This window comes from Papilio xuthus, unplaced genomic scaffold (genome assembly GCF_000836235.2).
Source record: "Papilio xuthus unplaced genomic scaffold, Pxut_1.1 DF826776.1, whole genome shotgun sequence".
Taxonomy (NCBI): domain Eukaryota; kingdom Metazoa; phylum Arthropoda; class Insecta; order Lepidoptera; family Papilionidae; genus Papilio; species Papilio xuthus.
Genome location: NW_013531873.1, coordinates 702,460 through 727,737, shown reverse-complemented (window position 1 = coordinate 727,737; position 25,278 = coordinate 702,460). Strand labels below are relative to the sequence as shown.

The 25,278-nt window shown below is 33.4% G+C and overlaps 4 protein-coding genes across 6 annotated transcripts in view; 2 read left to right on the top strand and 2 right to left on the bottom strand.

The window, feature by feature from the left end:
* The first annotated feature begins 1,381 nt into the window (after positions 1-1,381).
* Positions 1,382-7,343, top strand: LOC106122883 (aldose reductase). 2 transcript variants are annotated; one of them, XM_013319019.1, is made up of 7 exons: positions 1,382-1,520; positions 4,044-4,186; positions 4,576-4,717; positions 5,172-5,366; positions 5,823-6,022; positions 6,467-6,622; positions 7,232-7,343. In XM_013319019.1, the coding sequence occupies exons 1-7, from the start codon at positions 1,446-1,448 to the stop codon at positions 7,275-7,277; spliced, it is 957 nt and encodes a 318-aa protein (XP_013174473.1). In that variant the 5' UTR covers positions 1,382-1,445; the 3' UTR covers positions 7,278-7,343. The 2 variants fall into 2 exon arrangements, with proteins under 2 accessions (XP_013174473.1, XP_013174474.1); XM_013319020.1 differs by lacking the exon at positions 1,382-1,520 and adding an exon at positions 1,725-1,931.
* A 116-nt stretch (positions 7,344-7,459) lies between these two features.
* Positions 7,460-8,705, bottom strand: LOC106122803 (uncharacterized). The gene is made up of 3 exons (XM_013318897.1): positions 8,483-8,705; positions 8,124-8,207; positions 7,460-7,548 (listed from the first exon to the last, which is right to left on the bottom strand). The coding sequence occupies exons 1-3, from the start codon at positions 8,664-8,666 to the stop codon at positions 7,511-7,513; spliced, it is 306 nt and encodes a 101-aa protein (XP_013174351.1). The 5' UTR covers positions 8,667-8,705; the 3' UTR covers positions 7,460-7,510.
* A 246-nt stretch (positions 8,706-8,951) lies between these two features.
* LOC106122750 (uncharacterized) lies at positions 8,952-13,260 on the bottom strand (the record flags this gene model as incomplete). The annotated part of the gene is made up of 7 exons (XM_013318836.1): positions 13,044-13,260; positions 12,631-12,804; positions 12,013-12,112; positions 11,449-11,571; positions 10,720-10,815; positions 10,066-10,186; positions 8,952-9,367 (listed from the first exon to the last, which is right to left on the bottom strand). Coding segments are annotated over exons 1-7 (1,173 nt in total), but the record flags the coding sequence as incomplete, so codon positions are not given.
* A 307-nt stretch (positions 13,261-13,567) lies between these two features.
* Positions 13,568-25,278, top strand: part of neur (E3 ubiquitin-protein ligase neur) — a 30,699-nt gene continuing 18,988 nt past the window's right edge. Inside the window, exon 1 of one of the 2 annotated variants that reach the window (XM_013318991.1) lies at positions 13,568-13,911. In XM_013318991.1, coding sequence (XP_013174445.1) covers positions 13,884-13,911 — 28 coding nt within the window. In that variant the 5' untranslated portion in view covers positions 13,568-13,883. Of the gene's footprint in view, positions 13,912-24,788; positions 25,169-25,278 lie in introns of those variants that run through there. The other variant, XM_013318990.1, reaches the window with a different exon arrangement.

The window sequence follows — 25,278 nt, the reverse complement described above, 5'->3', positions numbered from 1 at the left end:
TCATCCAGCTCTAGCAGTTGCCCTGCGAAGATCATCGCTCCACCGTGACTGAGGATGTCCTACGCTATATGATGTCCCGTAGTCTCCACTCAAGAACTCGTCTACTCCAACGGTTATGCTAATGCGGTGGCATTATCCCTTACTCTTATAAAAATATATACAGGGTGTCCCAAAAGGTTACGTACATAGGAAGGGGGATGATAGGGGTGGTCAAAAGGGTCACGAGAAATATAAAATAAAAATTCCCCTCTGGGTATTAAACAAATAAATGGCATTTTTTAAAAACTTAAAAATTTTACACCTTCTGGGGCAATTTTAATTTTCTTTAAAATCTTTGTTAGTTGTTTCGTTTTTATTTTTTTATTTCATATTGATAAAGTGTTATTGACGATAACATAATAGTTTTTTTTTAAATGTAGCAATATTTGTAGGTCTTAGGTTACAAAATTGCTTGTGACCACCCCTATCATCCACCTTCCTATGTACGTAATCTTTTGGGACATCCTGTATAGATTGAGAGTGTATGAATAGATGTATGAATGTATGTGAAATTGATGGCTTAATATCTTTTTTTAATTTATTTAACTGTGTGTAAGGTTCGTAGTTTTTATTTTAATGGCATATCCATATTATGATATCTGACATTCCGGGAGAGCTACAGAATGTGTGAATTATTATATAATTTAAGCTATAAAGTTTATACATAAAAATATATATAATATTTAAATCATTTATATGCCTTTTATTTACTTAAAAACCAATAGTTCTCCTTTACTATAATTCTTAAGAGATATTCCATATCGTTATCCCTTACTTTGTCTTTGAGAAAACAGAGAGAGCAACAAATAGTAAATAAATCCAACTTTTTTTCTACCTGACGCTGGCTAATACCGTGCCGAACACAAAAATAAGAAAAAAAGGGTCTCGACAAACAGACGGACAACAAAGTGATCCTATATGGGTTCCGGTTTTTTCCTATAACGTACGGAACCCTAAAAAGAGTAAACATAGTCTAAAAACTAAATTTAACTAAACTAATCCAAAGTTATTCATTATTGTAATAAAAAAGCCCATAGTATTTTTTTAACTGACTTCAAAATGAAAGAGGTTATTAATTCGGCTGTTTTTTTTCTAAACTTGGCTCCTAACATCGTACGAGTCTTCAGCCACCATAACATTCTGTACATCTTTAAAACTTCCCATATACCATTTTGATTTTAAAGGTTACATCTACATTTTAGAATATTGAGTTTGATGTAAATAGCCAATAAATAAAATTATTATCGATATATCTAAGTGTCTTTTAATGTGTGAATTTCAATTGAATAATGTTTGCCCTTGACCCCATTGATGGCAAAATTGATGATAAGTGTTACTCGTTGAGGGTTTAATCTCAGCATTTCGTCTTTGTTAGCGGAAGAGTGTGGACGCTTTTGACATTAAAAATGGCGCCAATAGTTCCAGTTGTCACTTTTAATAATGGAAAAACTATTCCCGTCGTTGGTTTGGGCACTTGGAAGGTAAGAAAATTAATTTAATTTTTACTCCTATAAGATATTTAGATATTTCTAAATAATTTTATATTTATTAAAAAAAACAAGGCATTTTTGTCATTAAAAAATTTCGCTACAATTTATTAATTTTGGCACACAAGGCACGAATGGCATAACACAATGGTTTTGTTTAAAAAAAAGAAATGTCACTTATTTATCGGAAAAATTTTGTCATTGTCAAATCAATAACTTGTTTTTGTCGGTTTTTTACTGATAAAATAAAGTAGATAAAACTATTACATAGTAAGAATTTCTTATAATAATCCAGTTAGAATACATTGTATTTTGAAATATATTTATAAAATGGCGGCAAAAGTTCCCAAAGTCAAATTTTATAATGGACTTGAGTGTCCTATCCTTGGTATAGGAACATGGAAGGTAATTGTTCATTAATATCAAAACAAATATAGAGGTGTGATATTACTACAAATGGAAGAACTGCCCACTGCTTTGTGTTACGTGTTTTTAACCCTTAAATGGACAATGTTGTTTTTAAACAACATACTAAACATCACAGATAAAATTATCTTTATTTTATTTTTTTGTTAATTTTGACAACTAGTTCTTATTTCTGAACGAATTTTGTACTTCATGTCTAGATTTTTTTACTCATTTTTCCTAGACAGTAATACATGTCTATTACACAAATATATATTTTTAAAACGTAAAAAAAAAATCGTCCATTTAAGGGTTAACGTAACAAAGCCACTCGCAAACGGATGTTTAGTTGACCTTCGTCTCGGTGGCTAGCCTATGGCTTGTGTCGCAAAGTTATAGTACATCATTTTAGCTGGCAATATGACCTAAATTAAGTCGATTCAGAGCTGATTTATACATATCTAACAAAGACTGGGTTGTAAAAGATAAAACATGGTTTTATCTGTTTATTGCATTTTATCTAAAACAAATAGGATGATGATGGTTATAAAAGATTATTATATTCGTTTATAACAGAGGAAAAGCTATAAAATGCATTTCTGCTTAACAATTACAGAAGTACCATACATAGAAATAATTATAAAGTAATAGAACTTAAGTTAATATTTGTTTACAAAATTAAAATCTTTTCTTCACTTGTTTTAAAATTATTCATCATCATCATCATCTCAGTATATGTCCCCACTGAGGGGTTCGGAGCCCACCCTAAGTTAAGGGTGATTAGGCCATAGTCAATCATACTGCCCTAGTTCGGGTTGACTTCACACATATCTTTGAATTTCTTCTCAGATATGTGCAGCATCACAATGTTTTCCTTTACCATAAGATTAAAAATGACTGCATATTACCAATTAGTTTAAGCCATAAACATAAAAGAATCTGATCTTACTAAGAAATGTTTGCTAGAAGGTATCTCCAGAATAGCTGAATGAATCTCGCTGAAATTTGTCATAGATGTAGAACATAGTCTGGAAATATACATAGGATATTATAGTGTGTCTATTTAAGATTAATTAAAATAAAAAAAATATTTGACAAGTGACTCATATAAAGTATGGAGTTAAATTTTGTATGATGATTAATCCTTTACTTAATGTACAGTTGTCATAGTTTTGGACCACACAACGAAACAACAATCATCTATTTAGTATCGGTCTTGTAATAAAATAAATCGAACAAATAAGTACTATAATTTAGGTATTTTATTATAGTTTTTATTTCGCATGAACGGAGCCACGGGCGACAGTTATATATTTGAAATTATGTTATACATTAAAAGGCCATAACCTTATCTACTTACATTATTATAAGGAAGATTTTCTCATATAAATAAGATATATTGTTTGAATTTTAAGAGTGTTATATCAGAGTTCAATAGTTCATCTTTTAAGTTATCGTAAAAATGTAATTTTGATAATTATGTAACAAAGGTATTATATAATATAAACTGATGCCATAGTTGTCCAATAGAAAAAAATCTAATAAGCTTTTTTTTATATCATAAGGTGGCAAACGAGCGAGCGGCCACCTGAAATCGCTGATATAGCGAAGTGACCGTTGCCCATAGACATACGCAATTGTAAATGCATTGCCTACCTTTAATCGACATAGGAGATGCACAGAAAGAAAATATCTTCCCTTCCCATGCATATCCTCTCATTCGGAAAGTCCACTTCCACTTCCCATCCTTTTCTTATAAGAAAAAGGGTAGGAAGGGAAAGTGGACTAAATTAGGCCTTCGGGACGCACACTCATCGGACGAAACGCGGAATAGCTTCCACTTCACGCCTGTCTTCTGTGTGGTCGTCGTATTTCACCGGGCGAGCCGGGACAATTCATGCGAAGATGTTAAAGCGGGTTCTACCACTGTTACAGCTGCAGCGTTATTAACTACCTGTCGCCTGCGACTCTGTCTGCGCAGATTAAAAAGAGCTTAATTAGTAGCCTATGTGATCTTCAAGACTATGTTGTATATGCCAAATTTTAACTTAAATCCAATGAGCCATTCCAGAGATACCTTCTATATTAGTAAGATAATAAATTTGATTACAGTCAAAGCCCGGAGAAGTGACTCAAGCTGTAAAGGATGCTATAGACATTGGATACCGTCATATTGATTGTGCATTCGTGTATGGTAATGAAAAGGAAGTGGGGGAGGCAATCACTGCTAAGATAAAGGAGGGAGTTGTTAAAAGGTAAGGTAGTTTAATAAAAAACACTTTTAAATTATAAATTAATTTCTAAATTGTAAAGTAGATGATACCCGAGACTCCGTCTGCTCGGAATAAAGAAAACTTAATTAGTAGCCTATGTGATCTTCCAGACTATGTTCTATATGCATGACAAATTTCATCAAGATCTGTTCAGTCGTTCTGGAGATACCTTTTAATAAACATCCATTCAATCATTGTTATCTTACTAATATTATAAATGCGAATGTTTAGATGGATGGATGTTTGAAGGTCCCGAACGGCTGAACAGATTGTGATGAAATTTGGCATACATAGAACATAGTTTGGAAGAACACATTACTAATTATGTTGTTGCGACAGCTGCGAAATTTATTTTCATCTGATGTTTTAAGGGAGGATTTATTCATCACATCCAAGTTATGGAACACCTTCCACCGGCCTGATCTAGTGCGTGGTGCGTTGATGAAGACATTGGAATATCTGAATGTGGATTATTTGGATCTGTACCTAATACATTGGCCGCAGGCTTACAAGGTTTGTTTACAATTATGTTTTATAGAATTCTAATGACATAGACACTAGCTCTCGCCCGTGACTCCGTCTGGCATTAAATATAAAGTAGCCTGTGTTCTTTCAGTGTTCTACATCTATGCTAAACTTCATTGAAGTCCTCGCAGCTGTTCTTGATATACTTTTTGACAAACATTTAAACATTCGCATTTATAATATTAGTAAGATTACCATAAAAGCATCTGTAGCACCGTTGGTTGACTACAGATTGAAATCTATATGTTCAGGTCTCCGTCATATACCAATGTGTTTTTTAAGTTTAGTTAATCTGTGAATAAATGTAAAAGATATGTGTGAAGTCGCACTGGGTCAGTATTGACTATGACCTAACTTAGGGTAGACTCCAAGACCCTCAGTGGCGATAGTGAGCTGATGACTACAAATGTCATGTCAGGATTTTTCTGGTTTTTATTAACAGGAAGACGGAGATTTATTCCCAAAGGATGAATCAGACAACATCCAATTCTCCGATGTGGATTATCTGGATACTTGGAAAGCTTTAGAACCATTGCAAAAGGAAGGTCTGGTTAAGAGTTTGGGTGTGTCAAACTTTAATTCCAAGCAGTTGGCGAGGTTGCTACAGATTGCTACCATCAAACCTGTCACTAACCAGGTAAGATTTTCCCTTTTCTTATAAGGGAAGTAGCTTTAACAGATGAGGGGATAGGTAGTGGTAAATATTTTTCAGCTCTAGAAACCGCTTTAACATGTTCCAATGAATTGTCCGGCTCAGTGAAATACCACGACCACACAGAAGACATGCCTCAAGTAGAAGCAATTCCAACTACAGTCTGATGAGTGTCCCGGAGGTCTTATTTTACTCATTTTTCTTATAAGAAAAGGATGGGAAGTGGAATTTTCCAGATGAGGATATGCATAAGGGAAAATATTTTCTTTCTGTGCATCTCCTCTGTAGATTATAGGTAGACAACGCATATGCAATTGCGTATGTCTATTGGCAACGGTCACTTTATTTTAGCGATTTCAAGTGACTGCATTTAGTACCTTCAGATGCTTTATTCTTAAAATGTATGTGTGATTTAATTTTCATCCAAAATAAATTTACCAGGTGGAATGTCACCCATATTTAAACCAATCCCGTCTCAAAGCATTCTGTGAACAACACAATATAGTTATAACTGCATACTCTCCGTTGGGTTCTCCGGACAGACCGTGGGCTAAGCCCGGAGACCCTCAGCTACTAGAGGATGAGAAGTTAAAAGCTATTGCGGATAGATTGGGCAAGACTGTAGCTCAAGTTTTGATTAGGTATGTTTTTGTATACTAGCTATCGCCCGCGACTTCGTCCGCGCGGTGTAAATAAAGTCTTAATTAGTAGTCTATGTGTTCTTCCGGACTATGTTCTATATGTATGACAAATTTCTACGAGATCTGTTGATCTTTTTTGGAGATACCTATAAACAAACATCCATCCATCCATCCATCCATCTGGACATTCGCATTTATAATATTAGTAAGATACTTAATGTTATATATATTTTTAATTTTGATAATTTTTATATAAACACTAGCTGTGCCTGCGACTTTGTCCGCGTGAAATACTCTTTTTTGGAATTTATTTTTCCTCTTTGAAATTAATATACATTTGTATATTCAAAACCCTGCTATATATAATTAAAAAAATCTGATTTTTTTTATTTGTTCTAACTCTGTCAACTCCTTTTGATATTATAAGGTCGTAACTTTTTACAGATATCAAATAGATCGAGGTAACATTGTCATTCCTAAATCAGTGACAAAGTCTAGAATTGCGAGCAACTTTGAAGTGTTTGATTTCAAATTGTCCAAAGAAGATTTGGATCTTATCAACACTTTTGATTGTAATGGACGTCTAGTACCTATGACTGCGTAAGTATATAAATTATTAATATAATTGTTAAGGGTTTTATCTCATTTTGGGAGGTTGGACCTTATTTTAAGAGGTTTGGTCTCATTTTGGTGAGGTTGGATCTCATTTTGCGAGGTTGGATCTCATTTTAAGGAGGTTGGATCTCATTTTGGTGAGGTTGGATCTCATTTTGGTGAGGTTGGATTTCATTTTAGGAAAGGGGAAGGGATTGACTCCTGAAACACGACTTTGCCCTAGTTCAAGATCAAGGCTCCCACATATTTGTGTTTAATCTCCTTTAGGAGAATTTAGTCTGATTCGGGAGAGTTTTATCTCATTTAGGAGAGATTTGATCTCATTTAAGAGAGTTTATTCTAAATTAGGGGAGTGCGATCTTGATGAGATTTATTCTTTTATACTTTGTGTGGTGGAGGTTCATACAAATTCGGAGAGGGGATGATAAGGGTGTCAAAAAGTGATAAAGTTAAATCTCTTAGTAATGAATGTGTTAAGGAACGTTGTTTTCAGTTTTTTTTTTATTAATATGTATGCTAATTTTTACTGAGAAACATTTCAAAGAAGTTTTCATTTGTGTCAAGTGTTATGGGTTTTTTTTGTTTTTTTTTCAGATCACTCGGTCACAAATACCATCCTTTTGAAAACGATGAATATTAATAATATTATAATGTTTTTATTCTAATAAACATGTAATGTTAAGTACGAATAAAGGATTTTATTGAATTTTGTTTGTTTTTTTTATTATCGTTACGCGGAAATTTTATGTCTAATAAACAAAAAATAATTAAAAAAAAAAACTAATTTATTTCAATTAATCAAATGTTAATTTCACAGAACACTTTCGACATTTTTAATACATAATTAAAAATAAATTAAAAACTACTTTACCGTTATAGAAGTTTTTTTCCTGATGGCTTTTTCACTAACCCTGAAAAAAAGAAAAAATATGAAATTAACAAAAGAGAAAAATACAGTCGTAGTACCCTGGTTAAGCAAGAGTCCAAATTTCTCGCTTATATAGGTTTCTCTGTAACTCGAATTTCTCGCTTATAGAGGTTTCTCTCTAATCCGTGTTTCTCGCTTATAGAGGTTTCTCTCTAACCCGAGTTTCTCGCTTATAGAGGTTTCTCTTTAACCCGAGTTTCTCGCTTATAGAGTTTTCTCTCTAACCCGAGTTTCTCGCTTATAGAGGTTTCTCTCTAACCCGAGTTTCTCGCTTATAGAGGTTTCTCTCTAACCCGAGTTTCTCGCTTATAGAGGTTTCTCTCTAACTCGAGTTTCTCGCTTATAGAGGTTTCTCTCTAACCCGAGTTTCTCGTTTATAGAGGTTTCTCTCTAACCCGAGTTTCTCGCTTATAGAGGTTTCTCTCTAATCCGAGTTTCTCGCTTATAGAGGTTTCTCTCTAACCCGAGTTTCTCGTTTATAGAGGTTTCTCTCTTACCTGAGTCTCGCTTAGAGAGGTCATTGACTATAATTTTTTATATTTATTTACGTATACTTACTGGCTATATTACTTGATGATTTAGCTCCGATTGTCTTCTGTACGCTGTTTACTGAATTTGTCGTCAGATTCTTTACATTTGTCCCTGAAATGACGTGTAAAATCATTTGAAAATCAATTCCGGAGATATCTTCAAACAAACATACATCCAAACATTCTCATCTTACTAATATAAATGCGAATGTTTAGATGTTTGTTTGAAGATATCTCCGGAACAGCTGAACAGATCTTGATGAAATTAGTCATACATATAGAACATAGTCTGGAAGAACACATAGACTACTTATTAAGTGTTTTTTTTTAAATTCTGTCTTGACAGAGTTGTGTATAGTTAATTTATATTAGTAAAATTTAACTTACTCGGGCTCATTCTGAATGTATTCATCTTCTTGTTTGTCTTCATTGGAATTTTCGTTTTCTGTAAATTCGTTTTCTCTTTATTAATGTTGTCACTGAATCTTTTATTAATTGGTTTGATTTTTGTATCGTATATTTCGGTGTTGCCAGTTTTTTCTATTGACTTTATATTTGGTTGATTTTTCATTTTTAAATTTGGTTTTAAATTAATACGTTTCGTTTGTGATAATATTTTTTCATTGTTTCCTTTGATTTTTGTATTTGTAACGATTACTTTCTTTTGTATTTTCTTACCTTTTTCTATATTTTCTTTATTCGGTATGTTTTTGTCTGTTTCTTGTGCTTTGTTCATTGAATTATTTTCTATTGAATCAGATTTTAACGTATTTTTACTTATATTATCTTGATTTTTATTGTCATTAGGTTTTTTCATAATTTCTTTATTACAGTTTATTGGATTTTTTATAATTTTATTATCAAAACCTTTCACTTTGACATGATTTTTAGTTTTTTCAGTATTTTTATTTAATTCTTTTTCTTTATTACTTTTAACTTGATTCTCATTTGATCCTTCAGATACATTTTTCTTAGATTTATTAATTTCTTTACTATAATTTTCACTATTTTTCTTGTTTTTAATTTTAATTTTCTTCGGCAATGCCTTTGGTGGTCCCATAACTTCGTTTTCTTTCTTTTTCTTAGCCATTGGTATGTCCGTTGCATCATTCGGTCTCTTCTGTACCCTGGATACATCTGATCCTGAATTATCTTGCGCTTTAAGACATGTGCTGATGATCTTGGAAAGGAGGGACGTCCTCTCTTCAGTATCAACAGATGGATTAGACATTTCTTTGTTTGCTTGTGTTATTATTTTGAGAGATGTTTCATCTGAAATATTGGAATGATTTCTAGTTAAAAAAAAAAATATAGCCAATAACATAATCGTATAAATCAGCCACCTTCTAGTCAAGTACCGTCAAAATATAACCAACCGTTCATACAAACATATAGACAGAAAATTTTAAAAATTTCGTTATTAGGAACTCAAATATATCATGTGTACGAAATATGATTTTTTTATGTTACACACGGACACTCCAGATTAAACTGTCATAAATATATACATACTAGCTGTCGCCCGCGACTTTGTCCGCGCGGAATTAAAAAATAACATAATTAGTAGTCTATGTGTTCTTCCAGACTATGTTCTATATGTATGACAAATATCATCTAGATCCATCCATCCATCTAAACATTTGCATTTATAATATTAGTAAGAAGTAAGATGAGATTGGTTATGTATAATTTCGTTTCAAAATTCGACATATCGTTTAAATCCATTTTACTTATGTATTTAACGGTTTTTATAATTAGATATATAATAATATATTAATTACTAATATTATAAATGCGAATGTTTATATGAATGTTTGTTAGAAATCTCCGGAACAGCTGAACAGATCTCGATGAAATTTGTCATACATATAGAACATAGTCTGGAAGAACACATAGACTACTATTTTTTTAATTCCTCGCAGACGGAGTCACGGGCTACAGATTAGTTATAAAAATCATTGTATACTTACCCATATATTCCAGGCTGAGTTTCATTCTATGCCTAAAGTAAGCTACTGTGGACGGTTTACTCTCTAATGTCCAGGAAAGTTCTAGAATATTTGCACATTGAAGTTGATAACCTCCTTCTGACTGGAATATAAAAAAAACATATATAAAAACGGGTTAAAGACTCACGTTAATCCGGTGGCACCGACTAGTGTCAAGCCCATCGGGGTGAGTGGATTGGTATCGTGGAAGTGGTTTCTAGCTCACAGGTGAGTTTATTATATTGTCTCCGGAAGTTTGAATCATCATCAGCTTACTATATGTCTCCAATGAGTGGCTCGGAGCCTACCCTAAGTTAAGGGTGATTAGGTCATAGTCAACCACGCTGACCAAGTGCAGTGACTTCACACATATCTTTGAATTACTTCTCAGATATGTGCAGCATCACGATGTTTTCCTTCACCGTAACATCAGATAAATGTACATATGTAAATCGGAAATGGAAAAACACATTGGTACATGGAATTCGAACCCAGGACCTGCAGATTGCAAGTCAAGTTGTTCAGTCGTTCTGCAAATACCTTCTAACAAACATCCATCCAAAAGTGTAAAGGGAAAGTGGTCATTTTTGAAATATTTTCTGACACCGGTTTCAATATTGTTTGAAAGACACTTACCAATGGTGTCATAAACAAATCATCTCCATACATCTCGGCGAGACGAGCGAGCGTCGTGCGTCTAGATCTGTGTGCTGCAGCATAACTTTTTAATACCTGTAAAAAATAAAAATAAATTAATAAGTTTTTTTAATAGTTAATACTAGTTTTGTTTGAAATTGATATTAAAGTAGTCTATGTGTTCTTCCAGACTATGTTCTATATATTTTTCCATCACCTATCGCCACCAAGATGCGGCGCTCGTCAGACCACTCAGAGCACACCTACACCACCACATAGAAGACAGGCGTGAAGTGGAAGCAATTCCGCGTTTCGTCTGATGAGTGTGCGTCCCGGAGGCCTACTTTAGTCATCTTTCCCTTCCTACCCTTTTCCTAATAAGGAAAGGATGGGAAGTAGAAGTGGACTTTCCGGATTAGAGGATGCATGGGAAGGGAAAATATTTTCTTTCTGTGCATCTCCTCCGTTGATTAAAGATAGGCAACGCATATGCAATTGCGTATGTCTATGGGCAACGGTCACTTCGCTATTTCAGCGATTTCAGGTGACCGCTCGCTCGTTTGCCAACTTATGATATAAAAAAAAATGTTCTACATTTTTGACAAGTTTCATCAAAATCTGTTTAGTCGTTCTGGCAATACAATCAACCATCTAAACATTTGCATTTATAATATTAGTAAGATTTCTTCATAAAGTAATTAGAAGTGACTAAATGATTCCATACTATACCTCAAAAGCTTCGCTTGGAGTTTTCATTTTGCTAAGAACAGAATTAGCAAGTTCTCTCTCATTCGCTTCCTTTGATGCCACTACTTTAAGACATCTGTAAGATGGCTGACCAAAGTTACGGTTCTGAAAAGAATATTATTTTTTTATAATTAAAGATTACGATATACCTTGCAATGATAGAGCGTCGGTGGCTCAGTGGTCAAGCACTTGACTTGCAATCTGCATGTCTTGGGTTCGAATCCCGCCATGTACCAAAGTGTTTTTCCATTTCTGATTTACATATGTACATTAATCCGACGTTCTTACAGTGAAGGAAAATATGGTGATGCTGCACATATCTGAGAAGTTCAAAGATATGTGTGAAGTCAACCCGCACTGGGCCAGCGTGGTTGACTATGGCCTAATCACCCTTAACCTAGGGTAGGCTCCGTGCCCCTCATATTGTCTTCATAGTCTGGAAGAACACATAGGCTACTAATATTTTTTATTAATACCGTGCAGACAGAATTGTGGGCAACAGCTAGTTACTGAAATATTCTACATCTAACTATAGTTGAAACTTACTGGTTGATGTACATAGAAAGATATTGTGAATGGTATTAGATCCACTTTGCACTCCGCTATTGCTTCATGCCAAACACCTTCTTCAGTTATTGCTGACTCTCTGTAATTGAACATATTTAAATTATAGTAAAAGAGCTTGAGCTTTGTTGACTATGGTCTAGTCACACCAAACTTTGGGTAAGCTCTGAGCCCGTTAGTGGGAACCTATACTGAACTGATGATGATGACAAGAGCTTCAATGTTTCATCGGTTAAGGTCTGCAGGTCTTGGGTTTGTATAATGTGTTTTTACAATTTACATATGTACATTTAGGTGATGTTATTATGGTTAAAAAGATAGTGATGCTGCACATATCAGCAGCATTGACTATAGCCTAGTCACAACTAACCTAAGATAGACTCCGAGGCCCTCTGTTGTTCTTTATAATTAAAAAAAATAAAAACTGAGTACCACATATAACATGTTTTAATATAAGTAAGAAATTTGATTTCCAATAGAAACAATGGTATAGTCATCATCATCATCAGCTCACTAAGAGGCTGTCACCATTGTAATAATGGTATGGTGTTTAGAAAAATTATCATATCATTTTCATTAATCATCTATTTTATTTCATACCCATTGATTTCTGGACACTCTAATAGGATATTCACAGTTGACTCCAGCACTTCAAGACCTGTGAGCTCCGCTGTTGCATTACAACGTGTCTGTAATATAGATTTCTTCCTCACTAAGCTCGGCAATGATTTACCTTTATCCATACGTAAAGTAAGTTCTGTGTCCGAATCTGAGCTGGAATTTTAAAGTTTTAAGGCCGTTTTAAAGTAATGTAGTAATAAACATCCTTAGAAACTATTGTATTTATAAAATTTGTAGGCTGAAGTATATTAAATGTGATTAGGTTTGAACTTTTGAAACGATTTTACTATATGCTTATTTCGTATGTTTTTGTTGGAGTAGGAAGTTAAAAATTAGAATAATTTAAAAAATAACATTGTTACGATCTTTTATATACATTAATTGGCAATTACCTGTCTTCATATTTGAAATTATTGTTTGTTTGATTTTGTTTAGCTTTCTCAATTTGTTTGTCACATAATTTCAATTCTTCTAAAAGCTTTTCCTTTCGCTGTAATAAGGCATTTTTCTTGCCTGGTCTGTTCATCCGAGACATTTTTCTTAATAATTATTGTTTTAAAACATTAAATAAAACTAAAATCTTCAGATTCTTAAAATAACAACTTTATTTTCAAATCAAATCAACTGACAAATTGAACCAAAGATAAGGACCAAAGACAACAACGACCACAGATTAGAAAAAACTTGTGCAGAACAAATAAACAATAGTATACCATTTCAATAGCATGAATATCACTAAATTTTTTGTATTTTTATAGAAGATTTAAATCTTCATTAAATAAACAATTACAGCGTTGTTTAGTTTTGAAAACTAAACATTTTACAAATATTTTCATTAATATTTTTACTCTTCCGCTATTGTCACAAATGTCAAATGAGAGTTGCAAGTTGCAAAACCGAAGATCATAAATTATTGGCAAAAACAGTTAATTTTATTATTACTATAATGTAAACAAATACCGTGCAATGTTAATAATAACAGTGGTTACCGAGTTATAGGCTAATTTAGTTAATAAGTTACAAGATTCCAATAAGAAAAGTTTACAATATTTTAGAAGACATTTTATAAAATAAATTTAATTAATATTAATAGTAAACATGTGTTTGATTAGAAATTATTACTGATGACTTTAGATTGTACTAATCGTGTTAAAAGGTGCGTAATTAGTATCCAAACAATAGTATAAATACGATAATTTAGTGCAACCGAAGAGTTCAAATATCACAACGAAATGGGCCAAACGGGCAGCGCTATCCCTGGTAAGTGATGTTAATTTTATTCCAAAACGTGTTAATATACTTTAACAAGAGTCTAATTAGAAATATCGCTTCCTATTCTCTTATAACCTATATGTACAATGACGCATAACTAAACCCACTTACGTTATTAATATTCATCAATTAATTCAACATTCCATGTCCTAAATGCGTAATCTTAAACGGGATGTGCTTATCTACGTTAATAACATTTATTAAATACATTTTAAATACAATAATGTGCATTCTATTATCAAATAATATAATAAAAGTAGTGTTTAGGATTTTGAAATTTAATGTTATAATTGTCTCCGATTTTAGTGCTATTAGTACTCTGGGCGAGATTTTTACGGCAACCCCTGTTTATCAAGTCTTTGGTTGGTGCTCTTTTCTGTCCAGTATCCTGGTCATCCAATCTCACTTTATCCTAACACAGACACAGAGTATCTTTTCAGTTTTTATGATTATTAATTGAAATATTATTAGTAAATAATAATGTCAGAAGTATATAATGATATGTAATGGAGGTTCTTCATTTACCTATTAGGTATACAATCCTGCAATGCCATATTGGCATATACCAGAGGACTTAACGATACACCATTCTGTGGCATTTGATAAAAACCTAATTAATAGAAGATGTCTTTTGCTAGACTATGTTCTACATCTAAACGAAATATCAGCGAGATCCAGCCATTCTGGTACCTAATACCTTCTAACAGAATTCCATCCATATAAACATTTGTTTTGTAATATTAGTAAGATTGGTACTCCACTCTACTACAAGGTAAATACTAATCCCTTTTCCACTCTTCTTTAACAATAAAAGAATGCTAATTTAATGGATATGACAGAGATGGCTCCATATAAGAAAAAGACATAACCATCGAAGTGGCATCCTCTGGCATGGAACTTCGGAAACTTTCTTGTTGTGTTGGTATTACACATATCTTTTTAATGTTGGTACAAATATTATCTCACATAGTTCTAAGCTGCCAGCAATAAGTTGGATAGTTGCAGCTTTGTCTACTTTTAAAGGACAGAGGATGTTTTTTCTTCGTATTATGTTGCTTTCTTAAATAAGATGATGTTTCTTTCAAATCCATTTCTCTTTACTATCTTTTTTATTAGTGTAATATTTTCTTGCAAAAAAAAACTATGCAAATCAAATATGACGAATTATCATTCAGAAACCTAATTATTGGTTGTTTTCGTTATTGACAATCATATAAAGGGACCTTCAAGAAGCGAGCATACCATTTCCTTAAAGGTTGACAACGCATCTGCAGTTCCTCTGGTGTTGCAGATGTTCATGTCGTTGATCGCTTCGGTGTTCCCGTCGCTCGTTTGCCACCTTCTCTTATTAAAAGAACTCAGTTTTTTGACATTAAAAAGCCTAGTCTGCTCTCTACGGTCTGTCTGAACAGACCCTAAGAGGTATTTAGGTATACAGAAATTACAATAGTGAAGTGTTACAATAGGTAACGAAAGATAAACTACCCTCCACTATTTAAAATTAATATTATAAATGTGAGTACATGGATGGATGTTTGTTTGAAGTTATCTCCAGAATGTCTGATCGGATCACAATGATGTTTGGCATGCATAAGAACACATAGGTTACTTATAGTTCCGCACGGACGGAGTCGCGGGCGACAACTAGTTGTTAAATAAAATTATTAATTATAGAACATAGTCTGAAAGATCACATGGGCTACTAATTATTTTTCTTTTTAATTCCTCGCGGACGGAGTCGCAGGCGACAGCTAGTTATGATTTTTATTTGCTGCAATATTAAATAGGATTCAAGACAAAAATTATTTTGAAACTACATATTCTGTGTTCTTGGATGTCATCTTTGAAATATTTAATGTGAACTTATGAAATAATGGTCCTTTACTTAGAAGTACGTAATTTAAAAAAGTTTGAAATTTTAAATAAAGAAAAATGAACTGTATCCACTTGTAATAAAGCGTATTTTGGCTTGTTTAGTTGTAGCAAATAAAAAATTCTTTTCTTCTCGCGAACAGCTGACGATCATCTGTGAAGTAACTCTACCTGTCATTCTTATGTTTTTTTTTTTGCACAACGCACGTGCATTCTGCCAGCACAATTCACGCAATGCGAAATGGACAATACATCGCATAGGAATATCGACTCTATTCCTATAGCATTAGGTCGATTTTAGCTTACCTGATTATTTTTATTTTAATAAATGTTTTTGCGTGGAATTTAAAATGAAAATGTATTCTGTGTCGTTGATATTAAGGTTGAATTTGCACTGTTAAGAGAAATTGCATCCTTTGTGCGTTTTAGTTATGCAAAATTCGGGTTACTTTTTTTTCGATCAGCTGATGGTACAAAGGCAATGTACACAATGTTCTAATGTCATGCGTTTTTTTTGTTTTTTTTTTCTATACATGTTTTTTTGTTTGTGGTCAAGAGAAAATATTACCAGCCAGTGTTTGGTATAATATAGCTTTCTAAAGGCGAAAAAATTAGTAAAGTCGATATCGTAAATTTTCTTGTTTATTACGACTAGCTGTCGCCCGCGACTCCGTCCGCGCGGAAATAAAAACGAACTCTATAAGTAGCTTATATATTCGTCCAGACTATGTTCTATATCAGTGCCAAATTTCTAACCAATATCCATCTAAACATTCGCATTTATAATATTAGTAAGATTACTTCGCCTTAGGAAGCCTTTATATGTATTTATACAAATAAATAAACTTCAATTGAGATTTCTGTTGTCATTCACCTTTTTTGTTCTGATAAAAAAAACTGACGAATTTTTTCGATATTTTCGAGTATATACCAAAATAAGTAAATATTATTTTAACATTTTATATTGATTAGTTTTATAAAAAAAAAACAAAATCTTTGTTTTACAACGCAAACAATAGATGGCGCTTTTTCAAATATAAAGCCATAGTAGGGTTTTTGGTTTTTTTAATAAGGTTGGGTTCAAACTAAATCTATTACTCTCGTCTTAGTAACTTACGCTTTTGTTTTTAGTCGACTTCAAAAAGGTTGTTAATTCGTATGTATTTTTTTTTTAATTTACCACTGGCTGTAAATAGTGTACAAAGGTGGCATAGCAACTAAGGTTAGTTAAAGAAAAAAAAAACAACAGCATATGTAGGTAATACTGTGGAATTTCTCTTTGTATCCAATTCAAGCGATATTAGACCTTAACTGGTAGTGATAAAGTTCAATTTGATGTTTTTATGACATTGTATAGGGTTTTTAGTAAACAGCTGACCGATGACAGCTGGTGTTCGGACAATGAATTAATTTCAGATTAAAGTATTTTGAACTTTATTCGAATTGGAATTGAGTACAAAATTATTTATTATTTTATAAAATGTGGATTAATTTAGATATAAACTAGCGGACCCGACAGACGTTGTCCTGTATATTAAAATAAAATAAAATTAAATTAAAATTCGAATATTATTTAAAATTTGACACTGCGATGGTAGCGCCGTCTGTCGGATCCAATGTAAAACATTCCAAAATCAACAACTACTAATAAATTAAATTAAAAAAACATTGTCCAGCGGACAAAATTGTGAATCTAAACCATTCCCAGATCCACTTGAACACACACAAAATATTTCATCAAAATCGCTCCAGTCGTTTGAGAGAAGTTCAGTGACATACACACGCACAGAAGAATTATATATATAAAGATTATTATCTAAAATTTGTAGTAATTAATTAAAAAGCCTTCTGAATGTACTTCTTTGTAAATTACGAATGTAAAAGTGTACTTCAAAATTCACAATCTGCATGGATCACGCTGAAATTAAACATCGATGTAGAACATAATCTGGAAGAACACATAGACTACTATTTAAAACATTTTTAGGGTTCCGTACCTCGAAAGGAAATAAACGGAATATCCATCCATACATTTAATCATTCGTAGTAATATTCATCAGCATCAGCTCACTATACGTCCCCAATGAGCTCGGAGCCTACCCTAAGTTAAGGGTGATTAGGACATAGTCAACCACGCTGACCAAGTGCAGTGACTTCACATATATCTTTGAATTTCTTCTCAGATATGTGCAGCATCACGATGTTATCCTTCATCGTAAGAAATATTAGTAAAATGTATTTATTTCTTTGATTATACTTGTTCCCCGAATTACCTTAGTACATTCACCCTATAACACCTGCTAAATGTGCAAACCTCGCTTCATAAGGGTTGAAGGCACAAGGCCGGACAGACGGCGAGCAAAAACCCAACGACATCTGTCGGTTAGGCACGCGACTCTGCAACTATGCATATGTGAATAAAAAACTGCATGCGATGTATCAAAAGTCATAGTTAAAAGTTGAGTATTGTGTTCTTCCAGATGTATGTTCAATGTTTTTAACAAGATCTATACAGTTCTGTTACGATTTAGGCGCCTTCAAGAAAAGAGCGTACACCTCCCTTAAAGGCAGGTAACGCATCTGCGGTTACTCCGGCGTTGCGGATGTCCATGGGCGTCGGATCAAATAATTTTAGGAGATTCGTTGCTCGTTTGCCCCCTTATCTTTATATATATAATTCTTCTGTGAGTGTGTATGTCACTGAACTTCTCTCAAACGACTGGACCGATTTTGATGAAATTTTTTGTGTGTGTTCAAGTGGATCTGGGAATGGTTTAGATTCACAATTTTATCCGCTGGACAATGTTTTTTTAATTAATTTTTAATTTATTAGTAGTTGTTGATTTTGGAATGTTTTACATTGGATACGACAGACGGCGCTACCATCGCAGTGTCAAATTTTAAAATTAAAGACGTGTAGATAGGACAACGTCTGTCGGGTGCGCTATCTATATATATAAAAGAAAGTCGTGTTAGTTACAGTATTTACAACTCAAGAACGACTTTACCGATATGCCTGAAAATTGGTGAGGAGGTAGCTTAAAGCCAGGAGACGGACATAGGATAGTGTGTTTAGTGTTTTTATATATCCACGCGGACGGAGTCGCGGGCGACAGCAAGTCCTATATAAAAAATTCCATCTAAATTCATAATATTAGTAAGAATAAACATTTTCTCTCTCTCTCTCTCTATCTCTCTCTCCCTAGCTTGCATCCCACAAGGTGGTGGGGTCAGCTTTCCCAATCCGTCCCTTCCACTTCGCTCTGTCCATGACATCTTCTTCTGAGACTTGGCACTCACTCATGTCTTTCATTACTACATATTTCCATCTCTTTTTGGGAATAAACATTTTCTGTATTACCTAAAATAATATAGTTAGGCAATGTTAAGTTAAACACGTGTTTTTAACCTTTTGAAAGCCTGTGAAGTTATGTACGTCAAAGTTATTATATATCACCATAAATATGTATCACTTACTTATATTATAAATGCGAATGTTTGGATGGATGGATGGATGGATGTTTCTTTGAAGATAATAATACGTTTGAATATTGATGTTTAGTTACGCGTTGAATATATTCTTGCACTGTTTATCTATGTCATTTTTTCTTTTTATTTAACATTGTTATATGTTATTTACTGTTATTATAAAATATGTTATCGTGTAAACTGTTATGTAAAGTTTGTATAGTGTCAAATTGGTTGTATACTGTAATGATGCTATGCAGTTTTTAAATAAATAAATAAAAACTTCGAAACGTCCCAACGGTTACCGCTGAAATTTGACATAGATGTAGAAGATAGTCTGGAAGAATACATAGGCAGCTATTTTTTTAAATTCCGTACACAGTCGCGGTCGACGGCTTGTATGTGATAAAGTTAGATTTTAATATCGTCACCTGGCTATTTGTACAGTAGCAATGCATCCAGATGCGCACGCGCCGGCATGTGGCGTTTTGGGGGTGGCAGCTTTGATAGAAAAAAAAACGTGACTTCCGGTGAAATTACTGTTTACGGTAAATTCGCCTTTAAATTATTTTGTATATTGAATTATCGGGTAGATTGAATAGATGAATAAAATGTAACATTATATTAAATACGCTTTCGATGAGATTTCTCAGAATAAAATTTCAGACTATGTTCTATATGTATGCCAAATTTCATCAAGATCTGTTTAGCCGTTATGGAGATATCTTCTAACAAACATCTAAACATTCGCATTTATAATATTAATAAGATTAGTAACATATAAAAAAGTTATTTGATATTGTGAGAACAGTTAGGAAAATGATTACAAAAAAAAATTGTAAATTAAAAAAAAAATTAAACCTTACTAGATTATAGGCAATTGGCATTCTAGAAATAACTTACTAACTCCGCTGGTGCATCGACACAAAGTGAGTCTTGGCCTCCGACACAAGAGATCGCTAAAGTCGCCTGTCTTGAGCCTTCTCCTGCCAGTCCATCGCTTGTAGCTCCCGCAGATCCAACTCTACGGCGTCTCGCCAGCGGTATCACATATCATTCAATTTCTTCTCAGATATGTGCAGCATCACGATGTTCTTACACCGTAAGAACGTCGTATAAATGTACATATGTAAATTGGAAAAACACATTGGTACATGGCGGGATTCGAACCCAGGACCTGCAGATTGCAAGTCAAGTGCTTGACCACTGAACCACCGACGCTCCTATTATATATTTACTTGTTATAAACAAATAATTAACTAAAATATATTATTAAAAGGAGTCCCTTTAGGCAAGTTACCGAAGATACTGGCAGCGTTCCCCCTTTGATTAGCTATACTAATTCTTTGTCAGAGTTTGCTGCCAGCACTTCGGTCCCCTGTGTCGACTAACATCTTTTGATATTTCCTTAAAAAGCCTTAAAGCGCTATGACCCCACGGACCAAGGGTCTTGACACCGAATAAGACAAAATCATATTCAAAGCCTAGACCCCTGTATTTGCTTGCTTTAGCTTTTTACGCCGCTTCACAAGCCGTAACAGCTCTGTTGTTAGTTCTATTATATTGTTTTAGGTAATTTTATCTTTACAGTGGAAATACACTTTAATTATACTATTTGAAAGTGCATGAAAAAAGACTGTAAAAGTTGTTTAGATGCGTTTAAAGGTCAGACGACGAGTGTTTTTGTAAGCAGATGTTTATAAGGGTTTATAAGTCTAATGGTTAAATGCACCTGCTGTATAGAAAGTTCAAGATTACGTTAGTAAAGTTAATTCAATGAATAAAACTATAGTATATAAAAGAGTTTTTATTTCCGAAGGCGTAATTTAGTCCTCTTTCCCTTCCCACCCTTTTTCTTATAAGGAAAAGATGGGAAGTGGAAGTGGACCTTTCCGGATGAGAAGATGCATTGAAAGGGAAAATATTTTTTCTTTCTGTGCATCCTCTCCTCCGTCGATTAAAGTTAGGCAACGCATATGCAATTGCATATGTCTATGGGCAACGGTCACTTCGCTATTTCAGTGATTTCATGTGGCCGTTCGCTCGTTTGCCACCTTTTGATAAAAAAAATTAAAAAGTATTTTATTATGTTAACTTTATAACCAGGTTTTAATTAAATTTATAATTGCATTTTAGCATCATCCTGTATCCAAAGATTTTGATTTAATGTTATAACTCCGTCCGTGCTTGATTAAAAAACTTAATAAGTAGGCTATGTGTTCTTCCAGACTATGTTCTATATTTATGCCAAATTACATACGGATCTATTAAGCTGTTTCGGAGATATCTTCAAACATCCATCCATACATCTTAACATTTACATTTATAATAGTAAGATATTCGTAGGAAGAGAGTTAATTTCGGATGTGACGTCAAAAGAGTACACTATACCAACAATAGGTAAGGGAAAAGGGTATATGAATGCATACATATAAAAACGATCCGTCCGTCCGTACTTGCACCTTGTTAAGCAATTAACAACAATTACGTATAATTACGTTTGCAATTAATGCAATTAGAAAAGGTCTAAGGTTAGTTCCGGTCATATAAAAAGTTGGCTAAAGGGAGCAATGATCGGAACATTAAACCTTTATAATTCTAGACATTATTAGTTAGAAACCTTTTGCGCGAATGACGTGCTTTCGTTACAAAGTCAAGTGTCAGAATGATTAGTGAGGGGACATAAACGTCGATATTTTAGTAAGGCTAGTGATGCGCTGATACACCGGCACATTGTCGAATTTTCTTCCTAACATTACTTATTAATTGTTTTATCGCGGACGGAGTCGCAGGCGACAGCTAGTCCCTAATAATAAGGAAATAGCACAAACGTATCCGGTCCTATACAAATCGCAGAAACAATAGTTAAACTCAATGGGTCAACGAACGCCCGACAGATGGCGCTGCGACACGCGCAGCCTCCGCAAGGTGGAGTGCGCTTGCGCATCTGTCTTTAAAGTAACCATGCTGCTAAGAATGTAGGATATTCCTGTAGTTTGAAGATTAATAAGAAATTATTTTAATGTTGATATACTTATTTTTGCACGTAATTAAGCTATATCTATTATAATTTTGGGTCTCTAAGAATTAACAAAATCATCAATTTACCACCATCACCAATAGCCTTTTACATTTTGTTAAAGGAGGTTACATGTTAACTGACATTAGTGATAAAAAAGGAAAAAATTGTATTTTTAAATTTAGTGTGTCTGTTAATGTCAATGTAAAAGAAATGCCTTTTTATCAAGAAGTTGTGGTTTTAAATTTATGTTAAATTAATAGTTGGAGTGTGGTGAAATTAAATATATATAACTTTAATAAGTCAACAAAAGATTGTAATTCAACACATTTTACTAATAAATTTCTAATTTCATGTAACAATATCTATCTAAAAAGAATAGTTATTAGAATAAAAAAAAATATTTTTAATATTATCCTTACGTTCTGAATATTTTAGTATGGTCACCCTACACAATTGCAATAGGTCTACTTTCCCGACATTTAGGCAGCTCGGAATGCGAGGAGACCTTTGTCTTACTCCTTACTGGAATTGAGCAATTACTTATGAGGGGAGACTTTAGCTTGAAGCTAGCAATTTAACTTTAAACGACAGGACCTCTCAAACGAGCGTTCGTATTCCGCTCTATCAAATAAAAACAATAAATATGCGTTTAATTTCATGTAAATTTCAGCTATGCTAGTGTGATTGTCATCTTATGCGACTATTAAAATTGGCTGAATTTATTATAACGGCGACTCTTGCTTAGTCCGTTTCTATCTGATCAATGATTATATGAAGCTCGCATGACATTTGGGGTGAAAAGTGTATGAAGTTTTTATATTGACAAGCTGCGGCTGTATTCGGTTGTATTGAGTTTAATATGTTGGTTTAGGCGCAGTTTTATAATCTTAAATGTACATACTAGAATTTAGAATTCCAGACACAAAGTCACTATTGTCTAAATCTTATTATCATACTTATTTATTACTACTTGTTGCTGTCGACTCCGTCTGCGAGAAACTAAAGAAAATAGTAGTAGTATCTGTTATTCCAGACTATTTTATAAATCTATGCCAAATTTCATAGAGAACCGTTGAGCCGTTCTAAAGCTACCTTCTAACAAACATCTATCAATAAACTTTAGCATTTATAATATTAGTAGGATTATTATAAACAACAGGTTTCTAATGTTGTAATCAAAAAATGATCGTAATTACGTAATTGATTATTATAATTACAATTTTAATTATATTTCTTGTTATATTACTGGTTATTTCTATGATGAATTTCACTTTAAGTTATTTATCAGGAATTCCAGGGGTGTTAGACAAAGTGCATTCGAAGCGATTCTATAACGACTTCAAATAATACCAAAAATATATTATCTCTGTTTTGTCAAAGATAATGACAGGGAAGACGATGTGTTTTGAACAGATATTTAGGTCTCAGAAACCAACTGTAAGTTGCATAAGTAAGAGTCGACAGGTTTTGTGTAAGCAACTTTAGTCAAAAATTGTGCAAGAGGAAAATGTTGATAAAAATATAATTAAACTAGTTTGTTTAATAAAAAAAGACGTTCAATATATTTGGAATTTTATCTTACATCATTCAAGATGTTTAATTTACCTTGAACTAAGTTTTCATAATATATTTTTTCATTCTTGGTTTGATACTTTTGTTAATTCTCTTGTAACCTAACCTTTTGTCATTTTGTTACTGCTGGTAATATATAGAAGGTAGTGGCTGTTGCCTGCGATTCTATGCAGAATTAAAAAAATAACTTATCAAATAGTCTATGTGTTCTTCCAGATTATGTTCTACATCAGTGCCAAATTTCATCAACGTTCTATAAGCCGTTCTATAGATACTTTATTACATCCATCCATCTAAACTTTCGCATTTATAATATTAGTGCAGATGTCGGCATTGTTAGTCAAAGGCTATTAATTAGAAAGCATCACGCCCTATCGTCATTTGTTCTAACAGCTGAAAACCTTTTCATTCCATCTCCTTTATTTGTTATGTGTTTGAAAGAGATGGATGATTCATACGGTGACTAAAACTTTGATAAATAATATTCACTTTTAAATTTAAAGGTTTTGTGCTGTTTGTGAGTGAAGCTAAGTAGAGCATATAAAATTCGAAGATATTAAAAACGCACGCAATTTGTTGTGTAATTTTTATTAATAAAATTTACTGTACTGCAATATGTTGCAAAATGCTCTCATTTTATTAATCTCGTACGTGATTTGAACTGAAAGTGTTTGTTATTTTTGATAACAAAAATATCTTAGTTTCACCTTGCGACAATTTAAATTAATGTTGAAACACAAAGTTAACTGAAAAAGTTTAACAATATCAGCAAACAATACTTAGGCAAACAAAACATTCAGTCACGTCGAAAAAAAAATTCCTAAGGACACTGTTCCAATGTTTTATGGTTATCCTACATTTAGGGAGTTCGTGCGTACGCAACACGAGCCCTTGGCGCGTGACGCGCGTACCCTCACTCCGCCGCGGTACGTCGCAGCGAGCGGACGTCTTTCGCGTCGCGTCCCCAACCCGCATCATCGGCACCGCGTCGTGTTATCGTGACTTTGAAATTAAAATTACAATTATTCCGTGACTGTGCTTTGACATGAATTAGAATTGGACTTTTCTATCGCGTTTTAACAAGTAAATCGGGACAAATGATGGGTGTAAGCAATTGTATGAGTGTTAGGCAGGCGCGAGGGGGTTGTCATTGCCCCGCTTGTCCTAGGGGCTCGGGGCATGGGGCTCAAATGCCGCCCCAGACTCTAGTCCTGCCTCCCATGGCCCTGGAGCCCGAGACCACCCCTGTTAAGGATAAGAAGGGGTCGAAAATGAAAGTCTTTAAAAAGATAAAGAAAAAGATGGGATTAGGTAAGCGATTTTTTTTTTAACAATATTTCTATGTGTTCTTAATTTGAATTTTAATATAGATAAAGGTAGTCATAAATTACATATTTCTATGCGTTTAGATTTAAAATCTA

Excerpts from the sequence above, each read along its gene's own strand:
- LOC106122883 (XM_013319019.1), top strand. The coding sequence starts at position 1,446 with ATGGCGCCAATAGTTCCAGTTGTCACTTTTAATAATGGAAAAACTATT. Across the intron at positions 5,367-5,822 it reads TCAAACCTGTCACTAACCAG|GTGGAATGTCACCCATATTT; the intron begins GTAAGATTTTCC and ends TAAATTTACCAG. Across the intron at positions 6,023-6,466 it reads GTAGCTCAAGTTTTGATTAG|ATATCAAATAGATCGAGGTA; the intron begins GTATGTTTTTGT and ends AACTTTTTACAG.
- LOC106122803 (XM_013318897.1), bottom strand. The coding sequence starts at position 8,666 with ATGAAAAATCAACCAAATATAAAGTCAATAGAAAAAACTGGCAACACC. Across the intron at positions 8,208-8,482 it reads TACATTCAGAATGAGCCCGA|GGACAAATGTAAAGAATCTG; the intron begins GTAAGTTAAATT and ends ACGTCATTTCAG. Across the intron at positions 7,549-8,123 it reads ATCATCAAGTAATATAGCCA|GGTTAGTGAAAAAGCCATCA; the intron begins GTAAGTATACGT and ends TCTTTTTTTCAG.